This window comes from Cyclopterus lumpus, chromosome 6 (genome assembly GCF_009769545.1).
Source record: "Cyclopterus lumpus isolate fCycLum1 chromosome 6, fCycLum1.pri, whole genome shotgun sequence".
Taxonomy (NCBI): domain Eukaryota; kingdom Metazoa; phylum Chordata; class Actinopteri; order Perciformes; family Cyclopteridae; genus Cyclopterus; species Cyclopterus lumpus.
Genome location: NC_046971.1, coordinates 5,203,367 through 5,231,338, shown reverse-complemented (window position 1 = coordinate 5,231,338; position 27,972 = coordinate 5,203,367). Strand labels below are relative to the sequence as shown.

The 27,972-nt window shown below is 44.8% G+C and overlaps 1 protein-coding gene across 11 annotated transcripts in view; it reads left to right on the top strand.

Annotated features, from left to right (window-relative positions):
- Positions 1-27,972, top strand: part of LOC117731805 (unconventional myosin-IXAa-like) — a 112,290-nt gene that overhangs the window by 20,728 nt on the left and 63,590 nt on the right. For all 11 annotated transcript variants that reach the window (XM_034534242.1, XM_034534245.1, XM_034534244.1 and 8 more), the window contains exon 2: positions 5,100-6,069. In XM_034534242.1, coding sequence (XP_034390133.1) covers positions 5,167-6,069 — 903 coding nt within the window. In that variant the 5' untranslated portion in view covers positions 5,100-5,166. The remainder of the gene's footprint in view (positions 1-5,099; positions 6,070-27,972) is intronic.

The following is a 27,972-nucleotide window of genomic DNA, read 5'->3' as shown; positions in this document are numbered from 1 at the left end:
CACACTTTCGGACGCTCCAGCCTCTTCAAAGACGACGATGACGATGCCCTCCGTTGTACACCTGAGAGGTATCGGATGTATTTCTTTTCAAGTAAAATAAAAACAGCCGGCCAATCGCTGCCCCGAGTTGGATCGTCAGATTCTCAGTTTCAGAAAGTTCGGAGCTTCTGAAAGGAACAAGTTACGTTACACGTAGCCCCCCTCATTCTGACATTGTGTGTGTGTGTGTGTGTGTGTGTGTGTGTGTGTGTGTGTGTGTTCAAGCGCTTCGCTCAAAGCACACTGAGGCTCTTTGGCAACTCTGCTGCAACAGTTTCGCGGGAATGTCAAAGTTCCCAAAGGGCACTTTAGGAACTTTCAACTTTTCTAGAAACAAAAGTAAAGAATAACCGACTTATTTTAGCGTAATAATTTACGTCGGAGAACGTTCTACATCTACTGTACGGATACGGCTACTTTTATTTTTGCTTTTTACTCATAGCATTCAGGAATAAGTCAGTGTTTGATTACATAAGTAAAAAAACAACAACTAATGTACACAAAAAAAACCAAATGAGACAAGATTCCAGGTGACTTCTCGTCCTCCGCAGCCCCAGCTGCATGCAAATCACACACACCTTTCTTAGTTTTGAATCCTGGGGCCGTTGGTGAGATGTGTGAACACAAGGCGTGGCATGTGTGTGTGTGTGTGTGTGTGTGTTTGTGGAGTAAGCTTCAGGACCTAATGCAGATATAGCTGCAGCCGCTAGTGTGGAGTAAACCAACAGGGAGTTTGAAATATGCCTGTAATCTTTTAATGATCTTCACTGATGAGTGATCAGGGCCGGGAGCGAATGCGTGTGTGTGTGTGTGTGTGTGTGTGTGTGTGTGTGTGTGTGTGTGTGTGTGTGTGTGTGTGTGTGTGTGTGTGTGTGTGTGTGTGTGTGTGTGTGTGTGTGTGTGTGTGTGTGTGTGTGTGTGTGTGTGTGTGTGTGTGGGTCGAGAAGTATTACTGTGTATGAGTCACAGTTCAAATGAACCAGATAGTAACTTCTCTACTAATGCAGTCGTCTTTGGTGTAATGAAGAAAACACACCTTTCGTGTTGAGAGATTAAAAGTGAGGTGAACTTTGTGTGTGTGTGTGTGTGTGTGTGTGTGTGTGTGTGTGTGTGTGTGTGTAGGTCGAGAAGTATTACTGTGTATGAGTCACAGTTCAAATGAACCAGATAGTAACTTCTCTACTAATGCAGTCGTCTTTGGTGTAATGAAGAAAACACACCTTTCGTGTTGAGAGATTAAAAGTGAGGTGAACTTTGTGTGTGTGTGTGTGTGTGTGTGTGTGTGTGTGTGTGTTTGTGAGCAGTGTCGAGGAATGCTGAGGTTTGGTGTTTATTGCTGTTACACTGGTGAGAAGCGACTGTGGGAGGGGAGGAGGGGCTGTTGCCGTTTGCCAGCCAGACTCTTGAAGACCTGCAGGACGAGTTGAGCTTCTCATCTGTATTTAATATCCCTGGCAACGTTCTGCTTTAATAAGATCCTAAAGGTCCCCCCCCCCCCCCCCCCCCCCCCCCCCCCCCCCCCCCGGCTCCTCGAACACAGAGTAATTTACTGCATGTTTTGCTGCGAAATGTCAGTTTTTATTCTCTTTCTGTGCCAGAGGAGGTGGAGGATGTTTAAAAAAAAAAATGATGAGAAACACCCCTCGTACTTCATCTCAGAGACACAAAGGGGGGCGGGGCATGCTGATGACTTCAAGTCTTTTCTTGAAGCCTCTTTTAATTACCAAGGATTTCCAGGAACTACTAAGTCACATAGACAAGAGTAAGAGGACACGAGTGACGGTTCCCTCGAACAAATAAAGGAAAACGCATAAATCCCCTTAATAATATTCTAATGCGGCAAACTAATGGAAATGTGCGACCACAGTGGAGACTCGCAGGCTTCACGGGCGAGACGGCAATATATGATTTATGGGAAGTAGTCGTGGACAATTAATTTGTTTTGAGTCTCCAAAGCAACGAAAGCACATTTACAGTGTAAGTTATTAAAGTCATGCTTTCTGTAGCCCCCCAGTGGAGAGCTCAGTTGATCAACGGAGATTTTTACGGCATTTAAAAACAATAATCAATACTTAAAGGGACAGTGCGCAGGATTCGGTGGCACACTGAATATACCCCTCAGTTTCCAAGAAGCATGTTGGAGAACTACGGTGGCCTGCAGGCCTTCGGGCTCTCTCCCCCCCCCCCCCCCCCCCCCCTCTCTCTCTCTCTCTCTCTCTCTCTCTCACTTTCTGGAGCCATTGTCTTGTTTTGTCCCTTCTGGGCTGCTGTAGAAAAGTCCTCTCCTCTCCGTCGCTGTTGATGCTCAACTTACAGTATTAAGGTTCCTGCCTGAATGACCTCACCACATGCAGCTGTTCAAGGAAATGCAAGAAAAAAAAAAATCTCCAACCCCACCAAAAAAAAAAAGCTCCACACATGTGATTTGCCGGAGCCCCAGCTGTAACCCTGGATCCTCACTCTGACCTTTTGACCCATAAACGACCATCCGTCATTCCCCGCCCCCCTTTCGCCTTCCTGTGCTCGCCGGTTCATAAAGTCTCAGCAGACCGTCTCAAAATTAAACAATAAAAACGTCATTACCCGAAGTAGGGATTTAGATTGCGCTCCTATATCCTTTAAACTGGTAATCCGCAATATCCTTTTATTTTTGGTGACATCTGTGGTGTTTATGAATGGTATTTCCCAGAGATCCTTGGTGCATCAGAGTGATTACTGTACTGCAACGTGGTTTTTTTTCTTTCGGTTTTATGTTGATAAAAATCTTTTTCTACCCCTGCATTATACTGTTTATTACAAACGAACCAAAAAAGCATGGGAAATATATAAATAAATATATAAATACAATTATCTAAAAAAAAACTAAAAAAAACTAGCAGACAGTTTAGAAAAATCTCTTGTTTTATATCCGGAAAAAGGGTAATAAAAAAAAATAATAATAATTGCATATTCATATTGGTTTCACCCGCTGGTTCATTATTTAACTACTAAAATTCAAAGTGCATCCGCATAACTTTGTTGACACAAGCTCAGTTTTCGGGGGGAAGCCCCCCCCCCCCCCCTGAACGCCGACTGTATTTACGCTTCTGCATCACAGACTCGACGCTCCGACCCGTCATCCGGCTCGTTGGCGTCTCGACAAGCATCCCGTGTACTTTCTCTCTCTCCGTCGGCTCTGCTTTCATCCCTCACAGTTCACCTCTTTGTTTCTTACAGGCTGGTTATTTCCCCTCTCTCTCTCTCTCTCTCTCTCTCTCTCTCTCTCTCTCTCTCTCTCCTGCAGACTGCTGTAGGTGGTCAGGATCCCTGCAGACAGCAGGAGGGAGAGGAGGGTCTGTCTGGGGCACTCAAAGGACGGCTGGCTGGCTCTTCCTCTCCTCTTTCTCTCTCTCTCTCTCTCTCTCTCTCTGTCTAGTGCAATGCACTCGGCTGAGGGAGCCATTAAAGAAAATTAAAAGTCATCAGGAGAGATATTTTTAAAAAATAAGAGCAGGAGTAAATTTTAGGAGAGGACAGTGGCGCATGCTTTAATCGAAAAACCATAACCTCACATTAGTGAATATATATTGTTTGGGATCTCATCCTTAAGTCTTCTGCTTCCCCCCCCCCCCAAAAAAAATAATATTTGCGAACAGAACTTGAATTTAGAAATGTAAAAAAAACTAAATGCATATTTTCATTTTATTTGTCTGCGTTGAAAGTGAATCTCCAGAACGCAGTCGGAAGGGAAAAAGAAGCCGGAAACCGCACGAGAGAGAGATGAAGGAAAATAAAAATAAATCAAATGGGAAGAGACGAAGGAGTGCAGCGGTGGTCTTCGTTTGAGTGCTTGTTTCGACATGTTGGGATACTTTCTCGATTCATATTCGTCGTCCAGGTTATTGTTTTTTTGTGTTTCCATGGAGACTGCACTTCCTTTATTTAGTTGTGATGCAGTAGAATAGAATAGGATGTGACTGACGATATGAAACAAACATTAAACTAACGTCAGAGTGACGGTTTCCTAATGATATTAAACAAAAACAAATAAACACAATTGAGTTAAGAGAACACCGGCGGTGATTATTCCCCGTCCCTTAATTAATATGTAATTAGCGTGTTGTGTGTGTGTGTGTGTGTGTGTGTGTGTGTATTAGTTTTGACGCAGAACGCTCTGTAATTATTTTTGTTTGAGAGGCCTAATGAATCTCAAAGAATCTCAAAAAAGGACATTTCAAACTTAATAAAAATTATATTTGGAACGCTTAACGATGCCAAGACTCATCTGAATAATAAGGGTGTTAAATAGTTACTTTTAGTTTTAATTTCAGTGTAACAGACACATTGCGACACACAGTACACAAGTATCAGGTACTTAGTTTGATCTCATAATCATCAACTTATTTAACAGTAATTTACAGTGTCACAAATCACATTTGAAAGCCTTTGTAGTCTGTGAAACTGGAAGTTGTGTGTGTGCGTGTGTGTGTGTGTGTGTGTGAGAGAGAGAGAGAGAGAGAGAGAGAGTGTGGAGTGCTGTGTTCACTATCAACAGGGAAGTGGTGAATTAAGCCATTGTGCTCTCATTACAGCCACTTTTGTGTGGAAGGGAGCAGCTGTTAATCTTGGCACATGGCTAGAGCCCTTGGATTATCACACACACACACACACACACACACACACACACAGGGTCTGTGGCTCTGATAAGCTGGCGGGTAGCCTTTAAATTCATGAAGTGGCGACTGTTCCTCATTGTTTTCGACCAGCTATCAGTTCTCGTCTCCCTCGTCGACCCTCGTTGGTCTCATGCGGCTCTTTTGTGGCGTGCGTGATCGTCGACTCCTTTTTTTTTTTTTTTTACGATACAAAAAAAACAGAAAGCCCTTTGAGTTGCCCAACTCTGTCATGGGACGGATGAAATCGCCATGACTCCACTGACCCTGTTGTGACTCAATGTGCTGGAAAAAGCCCGAGGGCATGAACCGATGTCTGAAACCACGAGTTCCTCTTTGTAACCCTTGTTGTCGAGCGGCCGTTCCACCATGTTTGACCCCCTCTCTTCCATCTCTTTCCTCTTCCAGTTGGGATGCCCTGAGCCAGTCCTCTGGGCCCAGAGAGCGGTGTGCTGATGGGACCTGCTGCGCCAACATGAGTTTACAAGATGGCGGCTGCAGCTACGCCGGCAGCGCCAACGCGGCCTCCGCTTGTGGCAGCATGCGGCGGCGCCTGGAGGACCAGGAGTTCGCCCTGCGCGTCTACCCGGGCGCCCTGGCCGAGGGCACCATCTACTGCCCCGTCAGCGCCCGCAAGAACACCACGGCGGCCGAAGCCATCGAGTGCCTCATCGAACGGCTGCGCCTGGATCGCACCAAGTGCTACGTGTTGGCCGAGGTGAAGGAGTTCGGCGGGGAGGAGTGGATCCTGAACCCCGGCGACTGCCCCGTGCAGCGGATGATGCTGTGGCCGCGCAGCGCCCTGGAGAACCGCAGCGGCCTGGGCAGCGGCGACGACTACCGCTTCCTCCTGCGGGAGAAGAACCTGGACGGATCTATCCACTACGGCGGCAGCCTGCAGATGTGGCTGCGGGTGACCGAGGAGCGTCGGCGCATGGTGGAACGGGGTTTCCTCCCCCAGCCTGCAGGGAGCGACCCTCCGTCCGACCTCTGCGCTCTCCCGGAACTAACGGAGCGCACCATTTTGGAAAGCCTTCGCGCACATTTCCGCCAGGAGAAGATCTACACCTACATTGGGAGTATTCTCATTGTGATTAACCCCTTTCAGTTCCTGCCCATCTACAATCCCAAATACGTCAAATTGTACGACAACCACACGCTGGGGAAGCTGGAGCCCCACATTTACGCGGTGGCGGATGTGGCGTATCACGCCATGCTGCAGCGACGGAAGAACCAGTGCATAGTAATTTCTGGGGAGAGCGGGTCCGGGAAGACCCAGAGCACCAACTTCCTCATTCATCACCTGACTGCGCTCAGCCAGAAGGGGTTCGCCAGCGGGGTGGAGCAGATCATCCTGGGAGCGGGGCCCGTGTTGGAGGTAAGAAACGCCACATTTTAAAACAAAGGATCCAGTCAAGATCTTAACAATAGATTTGTCTTGAAGGATGAGAGGATGGATTGTGGTCAGATCTCATTCCCACCTTTTTTTAAAAAAACAAATACAGACTAACACTTGGAATGCTACCTGGTGATGAAAGATGAACCCGTTGTCGTATGTATCTGTGACTGTCTGGTATGCCCGTAATGCTAAAAGCAACAGTACGACCCAGTTACGTTGTCGTGTGGTCATTCGGACCGCTGGAAAATAAGCGTACCGAGTAGACGGCGCCCCCTCGATCTCTGATTTGCGGGCGCGTTCAGTCAACTAACGAGAGTCGGGGCTTCGTTCTGTAGCTTCCGGCTTCCATAGAGAAGGACTTGCAGGCTGCAGCCGTGTCGCTGAAACCCACGAGCCCTTTGACGAACTCAGGAAGTGAAACAATGGCGGTCCTGATTTCACTTCCTGATTCACTTCCTGCAACCATTTGGTGGAAAAAAGAGTAAAAAGTTAACAGCGAGTACACCGTCCGATCTGAGGCGACTTCGTCGTCGACGTTTTTCTTTCACGAGATGGCATCCCGACGGAGTCCATCTCGATTGTTCAGATGGCTCGTTGAAGTTCTCTTAACACGTCGGTGTGGAAGATGGTAAAGCTGGAGCTTAAGGTCAAGAAAGGTCATCGCGTGTTGTAGGTCTAAATTTAGGTCTTTAGACATTCTACTATGTTTTCTATGTGTGGCTGAATGCGATTCCCTTGTTAGTGAATTCTGCACCTCGAATAAAAAGTGGAGAAAGTAAGTGACAAAAAGGCCCGGATGAAATCTGAAGAGAAGTCAGCAGGTTATTTCTCCGGTGTTGGAATGTCGGCTCGTGAGACGAGGCATGAAATGGATTATAGAAATGTCCTTCTGACACTGGAATGCCTCCACGTGCGGGGAAGCCTCGATTCATCCTCCCGGCTTTACCACATATGACTCTCATATATATATATACATATATATATATATATATATACATATATATATATATATATATATATATATATATATATATATATATAAATATATATATATATATATATATATATATATATATATATATATATATATATATATATATCTCTCATTTGACCCAGAAACTGGGAATCCAATCTCTGCATTGATGGAAAAAAAAAAAAATGGAAATGGAATGTCGACTAATCTGCCCGGATTATGAATCTATAATGGTTTATGGATTATGGAATTTCATTGGGAATTTCATGTTTTCAGAAGGTCTCCTCAAGGGCGACATTGTTCTCTTCAGCCTCATCGCATATGACTTCGGTGAGCTCCCGGCAGCGTGCGGGGTTCTCTGGCGACCATTTTGTCCCGTGGCACGCAGTTTCCTGACTTCGGTGACCTCCTGGTTGCATCCGGGGGGGGGGGGGGGGGGGAGAAACCGCTTTCAGTGCAGCTGCTTTCGTGATGTTATTTAAAGAAAAAAAAGAAAAATCTTTGGAAGCAGCCGGTTTGAATGTGACTTTGTGCTTTGCCGTGCATCCTAGGAATCTCTTGCTAACGAATAACATGCGTGTAAAATGAGCGGTATGTTGGCGTCTCGCCACATTTCTCACCGTCGCTCCTCTGCAGGTGATGATTTGACACCCCGTGACTGAATACCTGTCAGGTGCCCGAGGCCACAACACTGGGAGGACCGAGAGGCTTTGTTTTTGATAATAACACAGATAGAGGAACATTTCTCTCTGAGGAACCAGATACTGTGGCTCGGTGGCCTGTGTGTGTGTGTGTGCGTGTGCGTGTGCGCGTGCGTGTGCGCGTGCGTGCGTGCGTGTGTCCCGCGTAATCACTACTTCCCCATCAATCACCTGCCGGACCGAAGGTGGGAGACACACGCCGCGCGGTCGAGTTGTCACGGAGACGGACACGCGAAGGGAGTTCACGAGGGCCGCGGGAAACATTCCTTCCACTTTTGTTGTGTTTTTGTGTCTTTTGCTTGTTTTTGTTGTCGAGAATTTGTCAGTTTGGTGTCCAAAAAAAAATGCTTCAGAGATCTAAAATATAAGAACTCTAAAATCTGAGAAAATATGAGCTACTTTAAGGAAATGACAGCAATATTAGTTGGACTTATTTCACAGTGTAGGCAGAACAGGTTTATCCATAGTATGGAATAAGATATACCATTTAGCAGGAAGTAGAGATAATTAGATTGTTATTCACGTGAATCAGGAACCATTCGAGGTATCTCAGGTCAAATTGGGTACAAATGTCCTCTTCAACCTTATATAAGAAGTGGACGTAGCACTTCCACAATTGGCGTCACTTTCAAGGGGTCAAAGGTCAAATCATCCCCTGCGAGTCCAATCCATTGGCGTGATATCTCAGGAGCGCATTGAGTGGATTCCTTAAAATGTTTGATCAAAATGGAACTGATTAGAAATGTGTAGGTCAAAGGTCACCGCGATCGCACAAAAAAACCCCCAAAAACCACATGTTGGGCTACAAGTCACGTTTGCCGTGTCCATTAAAAAAAAAAAAAAGCCCTAAAAAAAAGAGCTGCTTTTTACCTAATAGGATAATCGGATAATACGAAAAATATGTGACCACGCTTGCCAAAAGTGACGACATCATAACCGTCTGAACTCTCGTCCTCATCCAGCTGCTGCTCACACACACACACACACACACACACACACACACACACACACACGCACACACACACATTCTCCTGTAGCTTCTTCCAACAGCTGAACATGACGTCCACATTACTGCTCCGTTTGCATCCCACGAACAACAGCTGGATGCCAGAGACATTATGGGCTGCTGCCTCAGAGGGGGTGGGTAGCAGCCCATGGGGGGGTGGGTAGCAGCTCTCTGGGATATAAAAAAAAAACACACACACAAAAACGACTAAAGTTTTTACCGCCGGCCAAGAAAAACGAGGCTGCCGAGTCGAACCAGCCAAATTCTTTGGTTTCCACAAGTCGTAATGCCAATTACTGAACCATTCGCCTCGGTCAGACGCTGCACCGCCTCTCTGCACTGGAGCTGTGTGAGAGTCTGAATGTGAGTCAGACTCTATGTATGAGGTATCCGCAAAGGCCTGCATGTTACTTCAAAGGGACTTCAAATGCACGCCGGGCCTGAAAAAAGGTTTAATTCTGACTTCTTTGTTGGTTCCTAGATGTGGTTCATGATGCTCTACTCCACATCCTCCCTCTTAATGCCTGTAAATTGGTCTGTTGTATTTCCAGGTATTCCAATTACTCATTGCACACTCATTTGCTAGTTCATTTGGTACAACTAGTGCAAACGTATGCAGTCTGATAGTCCGTCAATACATCCAACCCTCATGTGATGTTCCTTTTTAATAATGGATATAAAGGTGTTGATTCAACTCTACGATGAATTCGGAGGTTTACTTTATTGTGTTACACCTTCTTCTGTTATTTTGTCCATTTATATCAGTGATTTTTTTTTTTTTTTGTAAGACCAAAATGGTCTTAAAATTTTTTAGGAATAATTGACGAGTTCCTGCTCTTCCAATGTGACGGTTTGCTGATTTTCTCTGTTTTACATGATTGTAATATGGATCTCTTTTGAATATCTATACATTTGACACTCTACGCATTAATTAGAATATATTCGGTCGCTGCAGCCCGAACATATTCTTTTGAAATAAATTATCATCACAATCGTATGGCTTTTTAAAAAAAATCCAGATGCGACACCTTTTATATTCACAGCTGAGAAAAAGGGCTGAACAATTTAAATATGATATATTGAAATGTAATCTTTACATCGTCAGTCTCATTTTCATGTGAAAAAGAAACATATAAAAATGAGCATTATAATTATTATTCCTGGTTTCTTAAGTCAGCCACGTTGCGATTTCCATAAATTTGTGATTAATTGTGCTGCCTGGTTTATATTGCTGTTACAATAAAGAGGCAGCTACTCTGCTCCGGGTTCTTTTCACGGTCTCTCGTTGTCCAGAAAGACGTTCTGAGACGGAACGTGGGAACGTGTCTCGGGGAGAACCGCGCGGTGGAGAACATTTATGTTTCCCGGCCCCGTCGACTCCGATGAGCCATTCTTCTTGGATTCCCTTAAGAAGCTTACTGCCAACCGCGTGAAAGGAAAGGAGGCGAGTGACACGTTAGTTTTTAAACCTTTTTATAAAATATTCAAAATCAATTATATTGCGTTTTTTTTTCTTTTTTTCTTTTACACATTTGATAGACAAATATTAAACGTGATAAGCGGATCTCAAAAACGGCACCACGGGGCGTGCTTTGAGTCAAAATCCAAAAGGGGAGGGGATTATTTCCTCTTCTTCTCCCTCAGTTTTTTTTGGGGGGGCGGGGGTGGGGGGGGGGGCTCAATGAAGACCCGCCTTCCAGTGACTGTGACGGTGAGAATGAACCGGTTTCCTCTTCACCTCCTGCGTCCGTCCACCTCTCCTTTCGGCACGCGTTACCCGTGAAGCGCGAGGTCAACGGCGTTACCGGGGCGACGGCTATTCCAGTGTGCAGGACCCCCATCACCCCCCCGACAAGCTCATCGCGGAGAATCGAACCGACGGCTCCAAAACTCCCAACGTCGAAATGCACGTATTCTAAACGTCCCGATTAAAAACGGTCCAAAATATCCAATATTCAATTTGGTATCGCACAAGACTGTGTGTGTGTGTGTGTGTGTGTGTGTGTGTGTGCCACATAGAGCTTTATTGTCACCCGATGGACGACCACCGTCTCTTGACGGGACACGTCGTCCGGCGTGGGGATCGACCCCGTGACCTTTCTTGGACCACACACTGTGCAGCCTTTGTAGCCACCGGGATCCACTCCTCCAGATATCAAGGGTTACATCACGCCGGCGCTGCAACCGCTGGGTCGTCGTGAAAAGAACCTTTTTAATAACGCACCGCAGATGGCCGGTAATGCAGTGGCGTGTAATGCGAGCCGGCCCGACAGCGGAGACGAGACCGCTCGGCGGGGTGACGCTGACGGGAAGACAGCTGGTGGGCTGACGGGAAGGATGCTCTCCCATTGTCCCCCGGCTTCAACGCGGCACACTATTGGGTTTCAGACAAACTAAATAAATATATATATATATATATATATATTTATATATATATATATATATATATATATATACACCCACAAAGTTAAATTTGACTGTTTGATTATTCGAGATCAGACTCACAACTCAAATGTTTGTATTTATTTAGAGTGCTCTCGAGGTGACTTTTTAGTTTTCTAGGCCAGACGGGGAAGTTAACATCGCTCTCTTGTCCCCTTTTTGACAAAAAGCCGAATGCAAATAAACGCTTATCGATAATTGCACGTGTTTGATCTTCACGGACGAACGAAGCGAAGGACGCTCTCGAGCGAGTGTGTAATTAACTGATGTCTTTTTTTTATGTCACTTAAACTTGTTTCAGGCATCTCACCCAAAAAAAACTTTGATTAACTAACTAACTGACACGTTTTGGGGGTATTTAAGACTCATTCCTGCAGCACCCCTTTGTGCTGAGAGTCTTACGGTCAGCTTTATTCATTAAAGTATAAGTCTGGTGACACTTTGTATTTTTCATCCACGGGAAAAAGACCAAAAAACAGCAATAGATTGATCCGTCTAACAAGTGTTGTCATATTTAAACATTAAAATCACATCGGTGAGTCACCGGATATACATCACCATGAATAATAACCACGACATTACACGTCCTACTGTCGTAAATATTCACTAGCGCACCAAATGTGTATTAATCCGCCACTGAAAATAGTCCCTATAATAGTGCCTTTTTTATGAAAAGTGAAACTATCTATATTGATCCATTTAAAAAAGATTTACATCTTCAGTCGGACCAGTTGAATTATTAAGAGACGGCTCTACATGTCGTCTCAGTTTGACAATAACAAAAGAGTCCACCTTTTCCTTTTAATTATTGTACGTTTGTCTTTTAGTGCGACCTAATCCTAAGTAATGCCTAATGTAACACGCTCGTCAAGTCATTTTTCCAGTCAATGCAGAGTTTTGGGATAATAAGCCGACAGTTGAAGCTGACGTGCATAAAACAAGGATTAATGTCTTACAGGTAATCTGACTAAGAGCAGCATATAAATAAATGGGAGTTATGTATTGAAGTTATCGTAGATTATAAACAATAATGTGCCGGATTTGAGCTTCACCAGCTGGTTTCTGTCCTCTGTGGCTCAAACCTCTTTGAGCTTCATCCTCAGACTGGATGTGGTGGTGAACGTAAAGATCCTTGACATCGCGTCAGACGGTTACGATGTCCTGGGGGGGGGGGGGGGGGGGGGGGGGACACGTTTACGTCATCCTTGTTTCTGATGGAAGCTCCACAGACTTCCACCCCAGACTCGTAAATCTGAACAGGACAAAAAGAAAAAAGAAAGAAAGCGTTTATCCAGAAAACCTCCTGCTCTGCATGCGAGACGGACCTCAAGGTGCCGTCTGATTCAAGGACGCGTCGGCTCCACCGGACCGTCGGACTCTGTCTTTGTTTCCTTTTTAACCGGCCTGCACGTTAAAAAAAACGCTGGAATAAAACCTCGAATGCCAAATGACCCTGAAAAAGAACAACGTTGTAAATAAGTTACACATCTTGGGACTCAGACGGGACCCTGGGTGACCCCGGGGCTCTCGCGTGACGAGCGACTGACCCCGGCTGGGTTGCTGCTGTACCTGTGGGGGGGTGGGGGGAGATTACAGCCCGTCTTTGTTCTGGTGGTGTGGCCGGCAGACCCTGTGCCTCCCTGCATGCTGCATTAGAAGCCGAGCCGAAACCCCCGCCCCTTCCTTCTCTAACACCAGATGGTTCCCATCCAGATGTCACCCCCCCACCCCCCACACACACACACACACACAAACACACACAAACACAACCCCTCTGCTCTTAACCAGGCCCTCAGGGACAAGACCCGTCTCCTGTGGCTGATAGATGGCTCCAGGTAGTGCCTCGGCCCTCTTGGTTTTAAAAGTGTGTGTGTTCAAAGGCCCGTGTGTCATTAATTGGGTCAGGGGCACCACGACTACTCACTTTTTTTTTTTTTTAAAGCTTTAAATCCCACGTTGCACAGCACCTTCACTTGAGGCCGTGTGAGCTGCTTCTATTCCCACTCGAACCAGGACAACACTGCTACTGTGTGTGTGTGTGTGTGTGTGTGTGTGTGTGTGTTACTGTGTGTGTGTGTGTGTGTGTGACTCTAACCTCTGTGCCTGTCAGAACGTGTTAGCGTTCAGCTCTGCCGGGCCGAGACGTTCACCCACGGCCGAGAGTGTCTTTTAAAAATCCCGATTTTTTTTTGTTTTTTGTGGCAGATGCTGAAGTTTGAACGTGGCTGTTGGGCTGAAGAATCCACTCCTCTTTTTTTTTTTGGGTAGAACGTCATCCTTATTTCATTCTCGTACACTTTAGCCACGCAGGCCTCGGGCCCCTCTACTTCCCCCTTAAGCAATTCCATCCCATAATCCGTACGCTCTTCGATGGGCTCCCCAAACATCTGTTGGGCGGATTATCCTCCGTCTCCTTCTCAATCCGTCGTTCTCGCTTCTCCTCTTCAGGCGGGATATCGGCGAGCGAGTTTTCGTGCTTTCTGCCTCTTTTTTTTTTAATAGTACAATAAAAGCGCGATTCACATTTAATCATGTGTCTTGCCTCTGATCTGATAGTGGGAGAAGTAGCCACATCTCATCCCTTCTTCTTCTTCTTCTTCTTCTTCTTCTTCTTCCTTTTTCACCTCCTCCTACTTCTTCTTCCTTCTCCTCCTCCTCCTCCTTCACCTCCTCCTTCTCCTCCTTCTTCTTCCTCCTCCTTCCTCTTCCTCTTCTTCTTCCTCCTCCTCTTCTTCCTTCTCGTCCTCCTCTTCCTCCTCCTCCTTCTCTTCTTCCTCCTCCTCCTCCTCCTCCTCCTTCTTCTTCCTTCTCGTCCTCCTTCTTCTTCTTCCTTCTCGTCCTCCTTCTTCTTCTTCTTCTTCTTCCTTGTTCACCTCCTCCTACTTCTTCTTCCTTCTCCTCCTCCTCCTCCTCCTTCACCTCCTTCTTCTCCTTCTTCCTCCTTCTCCTCCTTCTTCTTCCTCCTCCTTCCTCTTCCTCTTCTTCTTCCTCTTCCTCCTCCTCCTCCTCCTTTTCTTCCTCTTCCTCCTCCTACTTTTCTTCTTCCTCTTCCTCCTCTTCCTCCTCCTCCTCCTCCTTCACCTCCTTCTCCTTCCTCCTTCTCCTCCTTCCTCTTCCTCTTCTTCTTCTTCTTCTTCCTCCTCCTCTTCTTCCTTCTCGTCCTCCTTCCTCTTCCTCTTCTTCTTCTTCTTCCTCCTCCTCTTCCTCCTCCTCCTCCTCCTCCTCTTCCTCGCTGACTCGGCGCGTCTCCACCCATCATGTTTAGTGAAAGGCTTCTCAACAGGAAATTGATAGTCCAAATGGGCCCTGATTCGATCTGAGCCCGCTTACGTGGTGTCGGATGAGATTACAGACATTAGGAGTCGCGGTTGGACGCGAGGCCGTCTGGGAGGACGGGGAGCGGAGTGACCTCGTCTGTTTGAGCCCGTTAACGAGACTGCCGTCAATCAAAAGGGGGATCTAATTGGCCGTCCATCGAAGCAGAAAGGGGTCGTCTGTTATAATGTGTTTTTTTTTTTTTGCTCAGGATTTCATTTTCATTCCTCGAAAAGGTTTTAGTGTTTCTCCATCTGCCCTGTTTTCTGCACAGATCTGCAGATCTGTCCCCCCCCCCCCCCCCCCCCCCCTTTTTTTGAAGAGTTATTTTAAGTCTCCAAAGAAAACAAATGGATCTTTTTGGGGTTTCTGTGGTGGCCTCGCTGCATGACGGGCAACCTATGGAGGAGTTTTCAGAAATGACAAGAATTAGTGTGCATCACACGTGGGGAGGTTGGAACCACATCCACACAGTAAACACAATTACAAAAAGAGAGGGGGAAGCTTTTTTTCTTTTTCAATATCCGATCTTTAGGATTTATTGGTTTTGTAACAAAAGGACGGCCGGTGTCATTTAACTCTGTGCGTATTGATCACTTGCGGACAATGGGATGAATCTATAAATGACCCGCTGAGCAGAATCGGACACATCCTGATGCCGTCTCAAATATGGAAGTGGAGCCATCGGCCATTTAGACCACAAGACGAATCTCTCTCCAGGAAAGGGCTTCTCTGTAACTTCCACAAGGACTATTTCCTCAGCAGAAAGTAGTCCCGATGTCGTGGTTTTTCAGCCGCCGCTCGACTCTTGTCTTTTTGTCTGTGAGCATCTTCTCCCTGTGTCTGTATCTTCTGTGGGTAAATAGACGACGGGCTGAATGGTGCAGATGTGCCATTGAGAGTGTGAGTCAGTGGGCGGGTGTGAATGAAAAGGTGGGGAGCGGCCGCTGGAGGTTTGAACTTGTTCCCGGGCTGACGCTTTGGTTTGCCATTTAGTTGTGTACACACACACACACACACACACACACTGGACTGCACTGTTTCTGTATTCGGTGCACCGAGCCCACCTGACCGAGCACAACGGTCTTTTTTTTTTTTTATCTTCGCCATCTCTTCTCATCGCGGCTCTTTACCACGTTCAAGAGTTTCCTTTCATGTCTCCACGCTTTCCATTGATAAGCCCTCTGCGGTCCAGACATTCATCAATCCCCAGCTTCCTCGTCCTCGTCCTGTGGTCGATGCAGAAGATGGAAGCGCTCTCTGTTGCAGCCCCCTTGCCTCCCGTCCTTCATCTTCTCTGCATCCCACCCACCCTATAGCACAGCAACCGGGGGCACATGGAGGGGAGAGATAAAAATTTTTTAAAAAGGTAGGCGGAGGATAACAACGCAGGAGGAGAGAAAAGGAAGGGAAGAGGAGGAGGAGGAGGAGGAGGGAGATGAGAGACGCAGGATGAAATCTTTGCTTAAATAATATAGAGAGAGAGAGAGAGAGAGAGAGTCATTTTTAAGCTAGCGAGCTCCAAAGTGCCCCAGTTTCTGGGGCGGTTTATTGAAATTGAGATGAGGCTGGATTTTACCGTCTCCGCAGCCCCTCAGACGTAGAGCAGGGCAGCAGAAAAAACGCTTCCTTCAGGGGGGCAAAGCAATTCAATACATACAGTGTGTATATATATATATATATATATATATGTATATGTATATATGTATATATATATATGTATATATATATATATATATATATATATATATATATATATATATATATATATATATATATATATATATATATATATATATGTATATATGTATGTATGCATATCCTCTCGCCTCTCGCTCCCTCTGCAGCTGGTTCCCCTTGTAAACAAGCGGTATGAAGACGTGCGTCTGAGTGCCCTCTGAGCTCTGACTTCCGTAAAGATCCTTTTAAGGCGTTTAATAGTCCGGGTCTGCTGCAGTCTGCGCCGTTAACCGCTTCCTCCCAGTAAACACTAAACAAGCTCGGCTTCATCCAAAACAGCTGCCCCCCCCCCCCCCCCCCCCCCCCCCCTTAGGGCCAAAGGTCAAGCAGGATGACGAGACGAGTGTCACTTTAAAGTCACCGGGCTGGAAAACGTGCTCCGTGGTCGCTGTCGGTGATGTAAGGCATTCGAGATTCTGCTGATGCAGATTTTCTCACGCTGATTGATGGAGCGCGTCCTTTTTTCTCTCCCACAACCGTCATTGGATAAATTCAAAAGACTTAAAACACCCACGGGACCGAACAAACAATACGATAATGCCAAAATACTTCCCCCCCGGGGGATATAATATATCTACGGGGCTTTTATTGTGAAAAAGAATACTCAAAGGAGAGGATCTGGTTTGTGCTGTAGGTTGAAAGGAGTAATGAAGTAATAAAGTCTGTGTCTCGGTTCTCAACACCACTGATACGCATATTAACTGCAATAAAAAAAAAAAATCGCCTGGGGCGTGCGAAAGGCCCGCGTCTAAATCTGTTATGAAAACTGTCAGTTAACAGCCTTTTTTTATCGATTTGACAAAACGAGACTTTATGAAACAAAAACTGACTAAATCGCAGTTTAACATCACCATTGACCATTTGAGTAAATGAAAAAAAAGTCTCGAGAATATAGATGTTACATGTAAATATAATAATATCGTATTATTGATTTCAGCCACGTGACTCTTCCTTTTACCTCCTTAACGTGAACATCACCACATGTCCTGTCCTCTTAATTGCTGCCAGCATCTTTCAGATTTTTTCAGTTTTCAGCCATTTCAATAAAGTGAAATATGAAACGGCACTTCAGTCCGATTGATTGAATTGAACCGCTTCCAGTTCGCCGCTCAGTCTCGTGTAACAGTGATTGTAAGAGATATTGTGCTGCTTTGAGCTACGAGAAGGAGAAACGTATCGCTTCAGGCCCATTTTCAGGCAGAGTATATATATGTATATATATATATATGTATTTATATATATATATATATATATATATATATATATATATATATATATAAATATATGTATTTATCTATATATATATATATGTATTTATATCTATATATATATAAATATATGTATTTATCTATATATATATATTTATATAAATATATATATAAATATATATATGTTTATATATTTATATATATATATGTTTATATATTTATATATATATATATATATATATATATATGTATATATATATGTTTATATATTTATTTATATGTATATATATATATATATGTATATATATGTTTATATATTTATTTATATGTATATATATATATATATATATATATGTGTATATATATATGTTTATATAATTATTTATATGTATATATATATATGTGTATATATTTATTTATATATATTATTATATATTTATTTTATATATATATGTATTTATATATATATATATATATATACCTCGATGGACTGGCGGCCTGTCCAGGGTGTCCCCTGCCTTCGCCCTATGTCAGCTGGGATAGGCTCCAGCGCCCCCGCGACCCTAATGAGGATAAGCGGTATTGAAAATGGATGGATGGATATATATATATATATATATATATATATATATATATATTTTAAAGCGTGTCTGCATCTGTGAGACGCAAAGTTGTTGAGACGCCTGTTTAACATGTTCCTCGACGCGGTCTGGAGGATCCTGTGGTGCTGAGCTGTGTTTTGTTTGTGTGCGTGTGCAGGGAATGCGTGTTGGTTTTGGGGGCTTCCACGCGGCCCGTCGTACTCTTCACGTTGGCGCCGGGCATTCTCGCGGCGTCGCTGGCTGGTGTAAAAATAGATCTTCAAGAGCGAGCTACCGTCAACCTGAAGGCTGACAGGAGGAGAGCCATACGAGATAAGATGGTGGTGGGGGTGGAAGATAATAAAGCTCGGGAGGGAGGGAGGGAGGGATGGAGGGAGGTCGAAGTGAAGGCGGCCAGAGGAGGCCAAGGAAAGAAAGAGAGGGATGATGGCGTGGTGGCATATTATTAGAAAAACTGGAGAGCCAAAGATAGAAGAAAAGAGAATGAATGGCTTCTCAGTTTCCAAGAGAAAAGCTAATTTCAGATGGACGCCGAGGAAATAGTTTGGCAGAGCGCCTCGCTTTAGGGGACTTCAGTTCCTTCCGATGTTGCCCCCCCCCCCCCCCCAACTTCACCGCTCCCCCCGGCACTTTGGTAACGTGATAGCCGAGAGATCGGACGATTATTATTCCACGAGAACGGCCATTTTGGCTCTCGACCCGAACGGTTACATAAAATATACACGGAGGCCCCCGCATCCATGCTGCAGAGTGTGTGTGTGTGTGTGTGTGGTTGGAGAGTGATGTGTTTAGGTGCTTTGAGAGTTTTTGAGCCCACAAACCTTAAGATGGAGAATAATTGAAGTGTCGGTCTTTCCCCCCCCCGCTCGTGTTCGTTGACCTTTCAGACGGACGTGATGGATGAGGTTCTCTCTCCGCTCATTACGCGTTAAAGTGCTTCATCGTTCCTTGGAATGGTTTCTCTGCACTTTTTCCTCCATATTATGCCTCCTGAATAAATTGCCCACTGTACCTTTAACTGGGGACACGGAGAGAAGCAACGTAACGCATTGGGAAGTGGTGAGCTACACTCTTCAGACGTGTTAAATGTTGCACGTGACAAAGAAGGTGGCACGATTGCTTAATGCTTTTTGTATATTTCATAATATACTAGACTGCACCGCTCACGAGGAAATCCAAAGCAGCGAAGGAGCTCGCCAAGGCCCGAGGAACTGAGTTAATGAAGTGAAATTATTAAGAGCGTAGTGCAGGAGGAAGAGGAAACGCCGGAGGTTGTAACCAGCGTTCCCTTCCCCTGCAATCGGAAACCCTGCAGTAAACAAAGCACATGGACGAGCGTCTACACACACCGCCCCCGATCGGTCCTCACTGAATGCAAGATTGCGTTGCAGAAACGATAATCAGAAGATACCATAATGTGTATTATGGTTAAAGGTATAGAACCTGCTCTCTAACAGCCACTTTCACACTGCAGCGTGTAGGAGTCCGGCTCTCCAGGGATTAACAGTCAGTCGGGGGGGATTTTCCCACAGCGCCCCTTCGGGGGCGGAGTCTCATTTTCTGTCAGTCACAGCGTACACCGAACACACACACACACACACTCCCGGATTGGCCAAACGCTGCAAAGAGCTGGAGCGAATGTATAAATAGATGATATGAAAAGACCTTGATAAAAAAAAGTACCTGTATTTGCTTTTTATTTACTTTTAAATTGGGATACTAATCTAGATTATTTCAGGCCAGTAGGCCGCCGCCCGCGTTGCTAAACAGATGCAGCAGACAGCTGAAGTGTTTTAGCAAAAACATGCAACTGTCCCCATTTCTACACTTTTCTAGCTTCATCTCCTTCCTCCTCCCACCTCCTCCCACTTTTTTACATCTCCCTTTCTCTCCCTCTGCCCCTCCTCCCTCTCTTCACCCCCCCCCCCCCCCCCCCCTTCCTGGTGGACAGTGCAGAGGGCCTGTTGACAGTCCCGTACAGTGGAAGGAGGCTTTTATTGGGCCTCTGTGTTCAGCCCTTCCTGAGGCCAATGGGATCCAGATGTGGCTCCGGCACTGTAGTGACAGCAGCCTTTTATGGAGCGAGACAGAAACGTGTGTGTGTGTGTGTGTGTGTGTGTGTGTTGTCGTCAAGAGCCCTTGAGCGAGGAGGCGATGCAGTGTGAGGCGTTGGGATGAAGGGGATCGTTGCGTTGCTGTTGCCTCTTCTTGCGTGCGTGGATCTTTGTGAAGAATCTTTTTTTTTTTTATGACGTTTTTTTGGGGGGGAAAGCGAAGCCATTTTTTACATTCCTCTCATTTTCAAAGAGCTGTTTGGGGTTTTTAGACTTGGTTTCAGGGTTACGGTTAGAATTACTTTCAGTGGCTTGAGGTCTCAGACGCATACCACACAAATAACCACATTTTTGATTAGGGACCTTGTCGACAAATAAAACGCTGGCTTTCTACATTTCTGCAAACCTCGGATATATTTAACTCGTAAATCAAGTGACAAGTTATTGAACGGTGTTTCCCTTACGTAAGAAAGGGCGGCTGTTGTTATTTATTTAAAGTAATTCCATTGTTACCTTTGTGCGGTCATATTCAAAGTTGTTAGCCTCCTCCTTTAGTTTCCATGGCAGCAGTTGACTGACATGTGAGAACTGGAGACGTGCTGCAACGCAACGTACATTTCTTCCTTTTAGTAATAGAAATGTTGACGAGATACGCACACAAACAAACGCAGGGGATGTATAGGATGTACTGCTTTATTATGGTTATCATTTAAATTTCAGTTTTAAAAAGTATTCAATCGACTTAGTTAAAGAACTGTGTTTCTTTGGTCCTCACAAGTACAGAAGAACCAATGTGTGTTTGTCCTGCCATATTCTCTGTCTCTGCCCTCCAGGACTAAAAAGAGTGTGACCCTTTTTCCACGTTGTGCGTGCACGCGTGTGTGTGTGTGTGTGTGTGTGTGTGTGTGTGTGTGTGAGAATGTGTGTGTGAACGGAGTAATGGGCCCCTGTTGAAAAGGGGTGACCCTGACGAAGAGCTGATGACGAATGCTGTGCATTCATGCAGGCACATCCTGGATATGTACAGAAGACACAGAAGGATTATTCTGTACATATATATATATATATATATATATATATATATATATATATGCGCTGTCTTTGTACTGTGTGTTCAGAGGAGCCGGTGTTTCCTCTGTGTAGTCGAGCCAAATGACTACTTGTTACTCTCTTTCATGCACGACTCCCATAGCTTTATGAATATATCCTTACATAGTACACGAGACACGTTGCTTAGCGTATTCAGAAGGTGTCCGTCATCCCCCTCTTTGTTGTGGAGCCGCAGCTTTTAAAGTCTTCTCGTGGTCAATAAATACTGAACGCTCACTCAAAAAAGGGAGGAGGTTTTTTTTCTTTCACGTCCATTAGGCCGCTCGCTCCTCACCGCATGAAACGAACCTCCGCCTCAGTGCGTCACCTCGTGGCGAGAGAGCCCCCCCCCCCCCCCCCCCCCCCCCCCCCCCCACACACACACACACACACACACACACACACACACAGACGCACACACACCCGAGCGCCGGTAACCACACCCACGTGGAGAGAGAGATGGCCGACGAAGCCGGTTATTTGAGAATGATGTGCGCGGATGTGAGTTATGATTAATATTAATATGGAATGTGGAAAGGCTCCCTTTATTAATAAAGTGCATTGTAACACACCCGTAAACACGACCGTTAGATGTTCAGAATTAGATGCATCATCATCATCATAATCATCAACATCATCATCATCGTCATCATCATCATCATCATCGTCATCATAATCATGGTTTTTAAAGTGATAGTTTGACATTTCTGGAAAAAAGCTCCTAATCTGAGAAAGAAAATATGCATTCAGTGCTGAGAAAATATGAATATTTTACACGTATGACTTCAACTTTTGTGTTTATGTACCAAATGTAGCAAGTAAACAACAGGAGACAACAACTGGAAATCATTTTGTGCTATTGTTGTGTATTAACTTACTATCCACGAGGTGGATAGTAAGTTAATATTTAAACAGGAACTACGGTAATGACTTAAAGGGAGGAAGTGTGTGTGTGTGTGTGTGACGATATTAGTGAATGTTTGCTCGAATGTGTGCGTATATATTATTTATGTCGTCTTATTTCTTTGTTTCTCCTTCACCCAAACTGAGTCGCCTCCTTCCTACACATGCTGGCCGTTAGGAGGAGCACCCTAACACGACCCTGACCTGTCATGTTTACGTAAACCGCGCCCCTCCTCCCTCCCTTGATTCCTTTTTTCCTAGAAAGTGTATCTGGAGTAAAGGAGGGGAAACGGAGCAGAGAAATGGAGAGAGAAAGAGAGAGAGAGAGAGAGAGAGAGAGAGAGGAATAACAAGAGTCTAGGGGAATGGCAGTAAAATGATGGATTAGCTTTGTTCACATTATTTAGTGCCCTTTTATGGTTCAGATACACTTCTGGGTCTAAGAGGTCTGGGTCTAAGAGGTCTGGGTCTAAGAGGTCTGGCTCAGTTGTAGTACTTGAGGGTGAAAACCTAATGGTTTAAAAGAATTTAACTGGTTCCAGCTTCTCAAAGTGAGGATTCACTGCTTTCCCCCTGTTCTTACCTTCTTATTTTCTACATTTTAGGCTGAGCGATTTAACTGTGAGTTGCAAGCTCTTGTTTGCTGCCTTGCCGAAAGACACTTTGGCAGCGATGAAAGAATAAAAAGCGCCGTTGTCGTCGTCGTCGTCGTCCCGTCCCCCTCCTGCGGAGGATCGAGCTGACAACAAGCAGTCAGTCACGTTAATGAGGGCTCGTGGGCGTCCACCGGATAGCACTTTGCAAACAGATTGAGGAGGCAGCGCACTTGAGTCCAATGCAAACACACACACACACACACACTCTCTCCTTCTCTCCTGCGTGACTGTGTTTTCATGTCTGACTGCACACATAGAGGGAAAGCTGGCACCGAAGACACTCCAGTGGGTAAACACACACACACACACACACACACACACACACCCACACGCAGACCGCCGCGCGCTCTGTTTTCCCAGCATGCCATGCCGAGGCGCACCTGCTGTAGCGGAGGAATGCCATGTGATGTCATGCCGCCGAGAGCTCCCGTGAATGTGGAAGTCGTAACACCGTAAACAAAACAACAACAACAACCGGGGGGGGGGGGGGGGGGGAATCCGTCCAATCGTTTCTCCAAAAAAAATAAAAGTGATTCAACAAGCCATCCAGATTTGGCTCCTCTTCCGCCGTCACATGCAGGCTCATTAGAATAAACGGCTTGACGTTGTTTTTTTTACATTAAAGCATGTACACATGTTCTAGTAGAAACCCAAAACACATGTATGAACCTGGCAATGAGCCTGAAATGTCCCCTTTAAGGCACTAGAGTCGTTGTGTTGTTGTTGTACACAATAAATACCAGAAGAGCGAACGGTTGCAAAAGTGAATTTAGAGATATAAAGAAAGTAGAGAACAGGCCAAATAGGTAGTGACAGTAAGAAGGGATGCACATACAAAATAAATAAATAAACTAAATGTCCAGTACCATTTTATTTTTAAAAAAAACAACATTTATACCGTATATCCCAAGAAAGGTATATTTAGTCAAGAAACATTACATTTTTTTTGTTGACGGGTGTCAAAAAAACAGCATCAATTTGAAGAATCAGCTTTTTAAAGCAGTCCTTACCTTCCACATCCCGCTGTGTCTGTCTCTGTATCTCCATCACAGTGTAATAGTAGAAACACCAAAGAGCAGGCGTCTGCTTTAACAATGGCCCCGCGGGGCTGAAATTAGCAGACCGGCTATTGAACACATCTTTAAAAGAGGAAAGCCTTTAATGAGAGAACAGGGCAGAATCACGCTCCCAGTAAAAAATACCCCGAATGTTTTACAATCAAATACAGAGTAATTAGACAATATCTTGCAATAACATGAAGTGCGGACTAAAAAAAATCAAAACCGTCATCTGCAAATGCCGCAAATTAGACGACATAATTGTGCATCGCGATATCTCGATGCACATGATGTCATCGCAATGCGATTTCATTGAAAAATATTAATTGGACAAATGATCATATGGAATTAGCGCTCACACATCTGGTTTGATCATTAAGGGGCCCGCCGGTAGATGTGGACCGTACTCTGTCCCCCCCAGGGTTCCACCCACCCCCCCACCCCCCCTCCACATAGCGTCAACCCCTCTCTGACCTGGATCCTCACCGTCACCGTCACCTGGTCATCAGGGCGCTGCAGCCGGCAGCATCAATAATTTCAACCACTCGGCGCTCCACAGGAGGAACCAGCTAATGGAAGCTAGAAGCCCAGCAGTGGTTTTGACACTCCGCCGCTTGTTTGTCACAATCTAGGTCACCAAATGTTTTTTTAGTACGTTTAGGGAAACAGTGCAGCTTTAGTGGTGGGGGTGGGGGTGGGAGACAAAGAGAGTAAGAGCGAGAGAGTTGTTCGCATTAGTATTAGAGCCGATTTTAGCTGCTGCTTTAAAGAAGGTCCGGCCATGCTAATTAGCGGGCTAGCTCCCATCTTGTCCCCAAAACACTAAATCCGGTTCTGAAATAGAAGCATCACTTACTCACCGGCTGCGAGGCTGAGGAGCCTTTACTGCAGCGGCGGAGAAAACAACTGGCTAACGTAATGTGACAGCGTGGAAGAGCCCGCGAGGGGCTAACGCAGCGCATGAGCGTGCATTAGCATAATGCCAGTATGGACCCAGTGCTGGATTTAAATATGGAGATACACACACACGTACACACACATCTATAAATATATATACACACTCTGTCAGAGCAGGATTAAGCCTCAGGGTCAGCACATTTGATTCAACATCAAATCTAGCATATGGCCGGCTGAGCCGCATCGTCGCGTTTCTTTTTTTAACACATTCAAGTTGCTTATTTTCTGGATCTCCATATGGCACCGCGGGCCGCGCAGTAAAATCTGAGTTTGATTCAGTTTGTATTGAGTCATGTTGAAATTAAAATTGAGATGACTTTCAAGTCTGTGGGAACAGCGAATGTGTCCAGTCAGTGTTGTTCATGTTTCCTTTGTGTTGTGGTTTTTCAAACAGAAGAAACGCGTTAGTTCTGCTTCTTCTGTTATTAATTTAGACCGAGATCCAAACAAAGCCGAGCATTGTGTTGAATAATGTTAGTTTTGGGGGAAATAAATCCCGCAGCCTGTTCTCTCTCTCCCAGTTGTCGAATACACCGATGTAGTCAGGAGGAAGGAAGTCAAGTGAGGTAGTAGAAAGAGCAATAAGGAGATCCGTGTTAGGGTCCTGTAGTGAAACCAAAATTCAATTATTTATTTTAAGTTATGTTAAAATAACTACGTTACGTAACAAACTGACGTATTTTTAACCGATTTTAAAAATAAAATAAAAATAGCTTAAGTGTATTTTCAAAACACAGTGTTTACAATCTGAAATTGACTCGACGGAAGACGGTGAGCACTGTAGAGCGCCATCGCTTGAAATTTTCGGGTCGGTGAGAATGTGTTCTAGTACGGACGAGACTCTGGACATTAATGTGTAGAAACAAAACAAAAAAAACGCCTTCAGAATTGACCTAAATTAAAACGAAACTGTCTCAACACTAAACGCACACAATGGTTCCCAATGAACGTACACATCTGGACACCGAGGGCACCGCAGTACTCAGTCGTTATCACCTTTTTAAAGAAATTAATTCAATTAATTGACGTGATGTATTGATTTTTTTATCTTTTGAGAGGGCTTTATTGCTTTATTATTAGACAGGAAGGAGGGGACAATAAAGGAGAAGGACATAAAAGTTTGAAGCCAACAGTTACTGAGAGCTTTTTAGTTAGTTAGTAACAAGGAAAATGGTTTTATCTTTAGTTTAGTTTTTAATACTTGCACACACACACACTCTCTCTCTCTCTGCACTAACATGTTTAACACACACGCGCGCAGAGTAATCACCGATTCACAGTGTGTGTTTTCCTGTGCTGTGGTCACAGCAGGCGTTGACCATGAAGCAGAGTTCACCACTAAATCATCCAGACACTTCAGCCCTGCTCATTAATCTCTTTCACACACACACACACACACACACACACAACCAGCCCCATGCAGCCACACATGACACACACATGGTATGCATAATGAGTTCAGACAATGCGTCTTTAATTTCTATTTGATCGTAGTTGTTTCTGCATTTCTTTCTCTAAATGAGGGTTCTCCCTCAATGTGTTTTCTGAGGTTTTAAATGAAATTAAAATAAACACAAAACAAACAAACAAACAAACATAAACCCCCGTTCTCACTCCCTCGTGCTCGTCGTTGTCTGATGCGACGCATCGGGGTCACCCTTCAGCGGTTTGATGCGCAAGTAGACCTGAAGACTAAGTAAACCTTATTTTGAAGGGGTGTCACAAGAGAGGAGTTGAGAGTATGAACATGTTGCAACAACATACCCAGTGTAAAGCTTATGCAAAGACTGCGTGTGGATGTAGTCACTGTGGTGTCACCCACTGGTTTGTGGTCTGCCGCTTCGAAGCCTCCAGTCTGCCATTTTGGTCGTCGCCATCTTGGTTTTGGTCGTCACCATCTTTTTATTTTAGAGGGTGTCATTTTCTTAACACGCAAACATATTACAATTAACTTCCATCAACTTAAAACACACTGTGGAAAGGTTAAAGTTGTAAGACAAGAACACAGACAACACACCTGACCGAACGGCACGGTAACGACCTGTCAATCACAAGGTAGCCCCGCCCTAAAGCTCTATTTTACTCTAAATGGGATCATGATTTACTAAATGAACATCACGCTGTATTGAAGAAGACTTGAAACTAGAGACCATAAACTCATGTTTACAATGTTTTACTGAGGGAATAAATCAAGAGAGAAGAAGAGCATCATTTTCTCATAAGACTTTACGATACAATTGGACAACCAGAGGAGTCGCCCCCTGATGGCCACAAGAGAGAATGCAAGTTTAAGATACTTCCACAGTGGCTTCCCTTCTCAGACCTGGAAGTTGCCGGCAGTGGTTTGATGGTCATTGGCAGTTTACATTAGAGCCGGTGCTCATTTCACTCAATCGTTTCAGGAAGTGGAATATCCTCTAAATCTCATAAATTGAAACTTTTAGCCACAAAAGGGGCTCCTATATCCAGTAAATTACTGAGATTTGAAAACGCTGTCATTATCATATAAATTGCAGTTTCGATTTACGTTTTTTTGCACCGAGGCACATCTCGCTGCCAGTCCACTCTTCTTCTGCGGTTACGTTTATTTATGCAGTCTGGTGGAGAGAGAAAAGAAGAAAAAAATGGACCTGAAGTAGACGATAAGCGTTGGTGTCGTCGGGAAGGAGAAAAGAATAAAGATGAGCCCGAATGCATCTGTTTTTCTTCTTCGCCCCTGAACTCTTTTAAAACTACTCAATAAAACAAGATGAATGAATGAAACCGTGTTATTCCAGAGCTGCAGTTTTCACCCAGCTGCCACAATCGATTATCTGACGCCCACTTCTCCCTCCTCCCCTCTCTCTTTCTCTTTCTCTCTCTCTCTCTCTCGGCTGGTTCTTATTTAGTCATCTTTCATAATTTCAAAATTGCGTCAGACGCCTGAAATTCCGCCCCCTGTTTCCTGTTTCCTGTGGCGCTGGATTATTATGTCTTTCATATCAAAATCCTCCTCATGTTCCTCCTTCGTCTTCTTATAACGTTTACGTCCTCTTTTCCTCGTCTCATTCCTCCTTTTGTTCGGGATCTTCTATCTCGTCCTCTTTTTCTTTTCTTGTCTTCGGTTTTGTGTTTCGTCTTCTCCTCTTTGCCGCCGTCCTTGTTCATTTCTTTCATCTTCTCCTCTGTCCTAGATGAT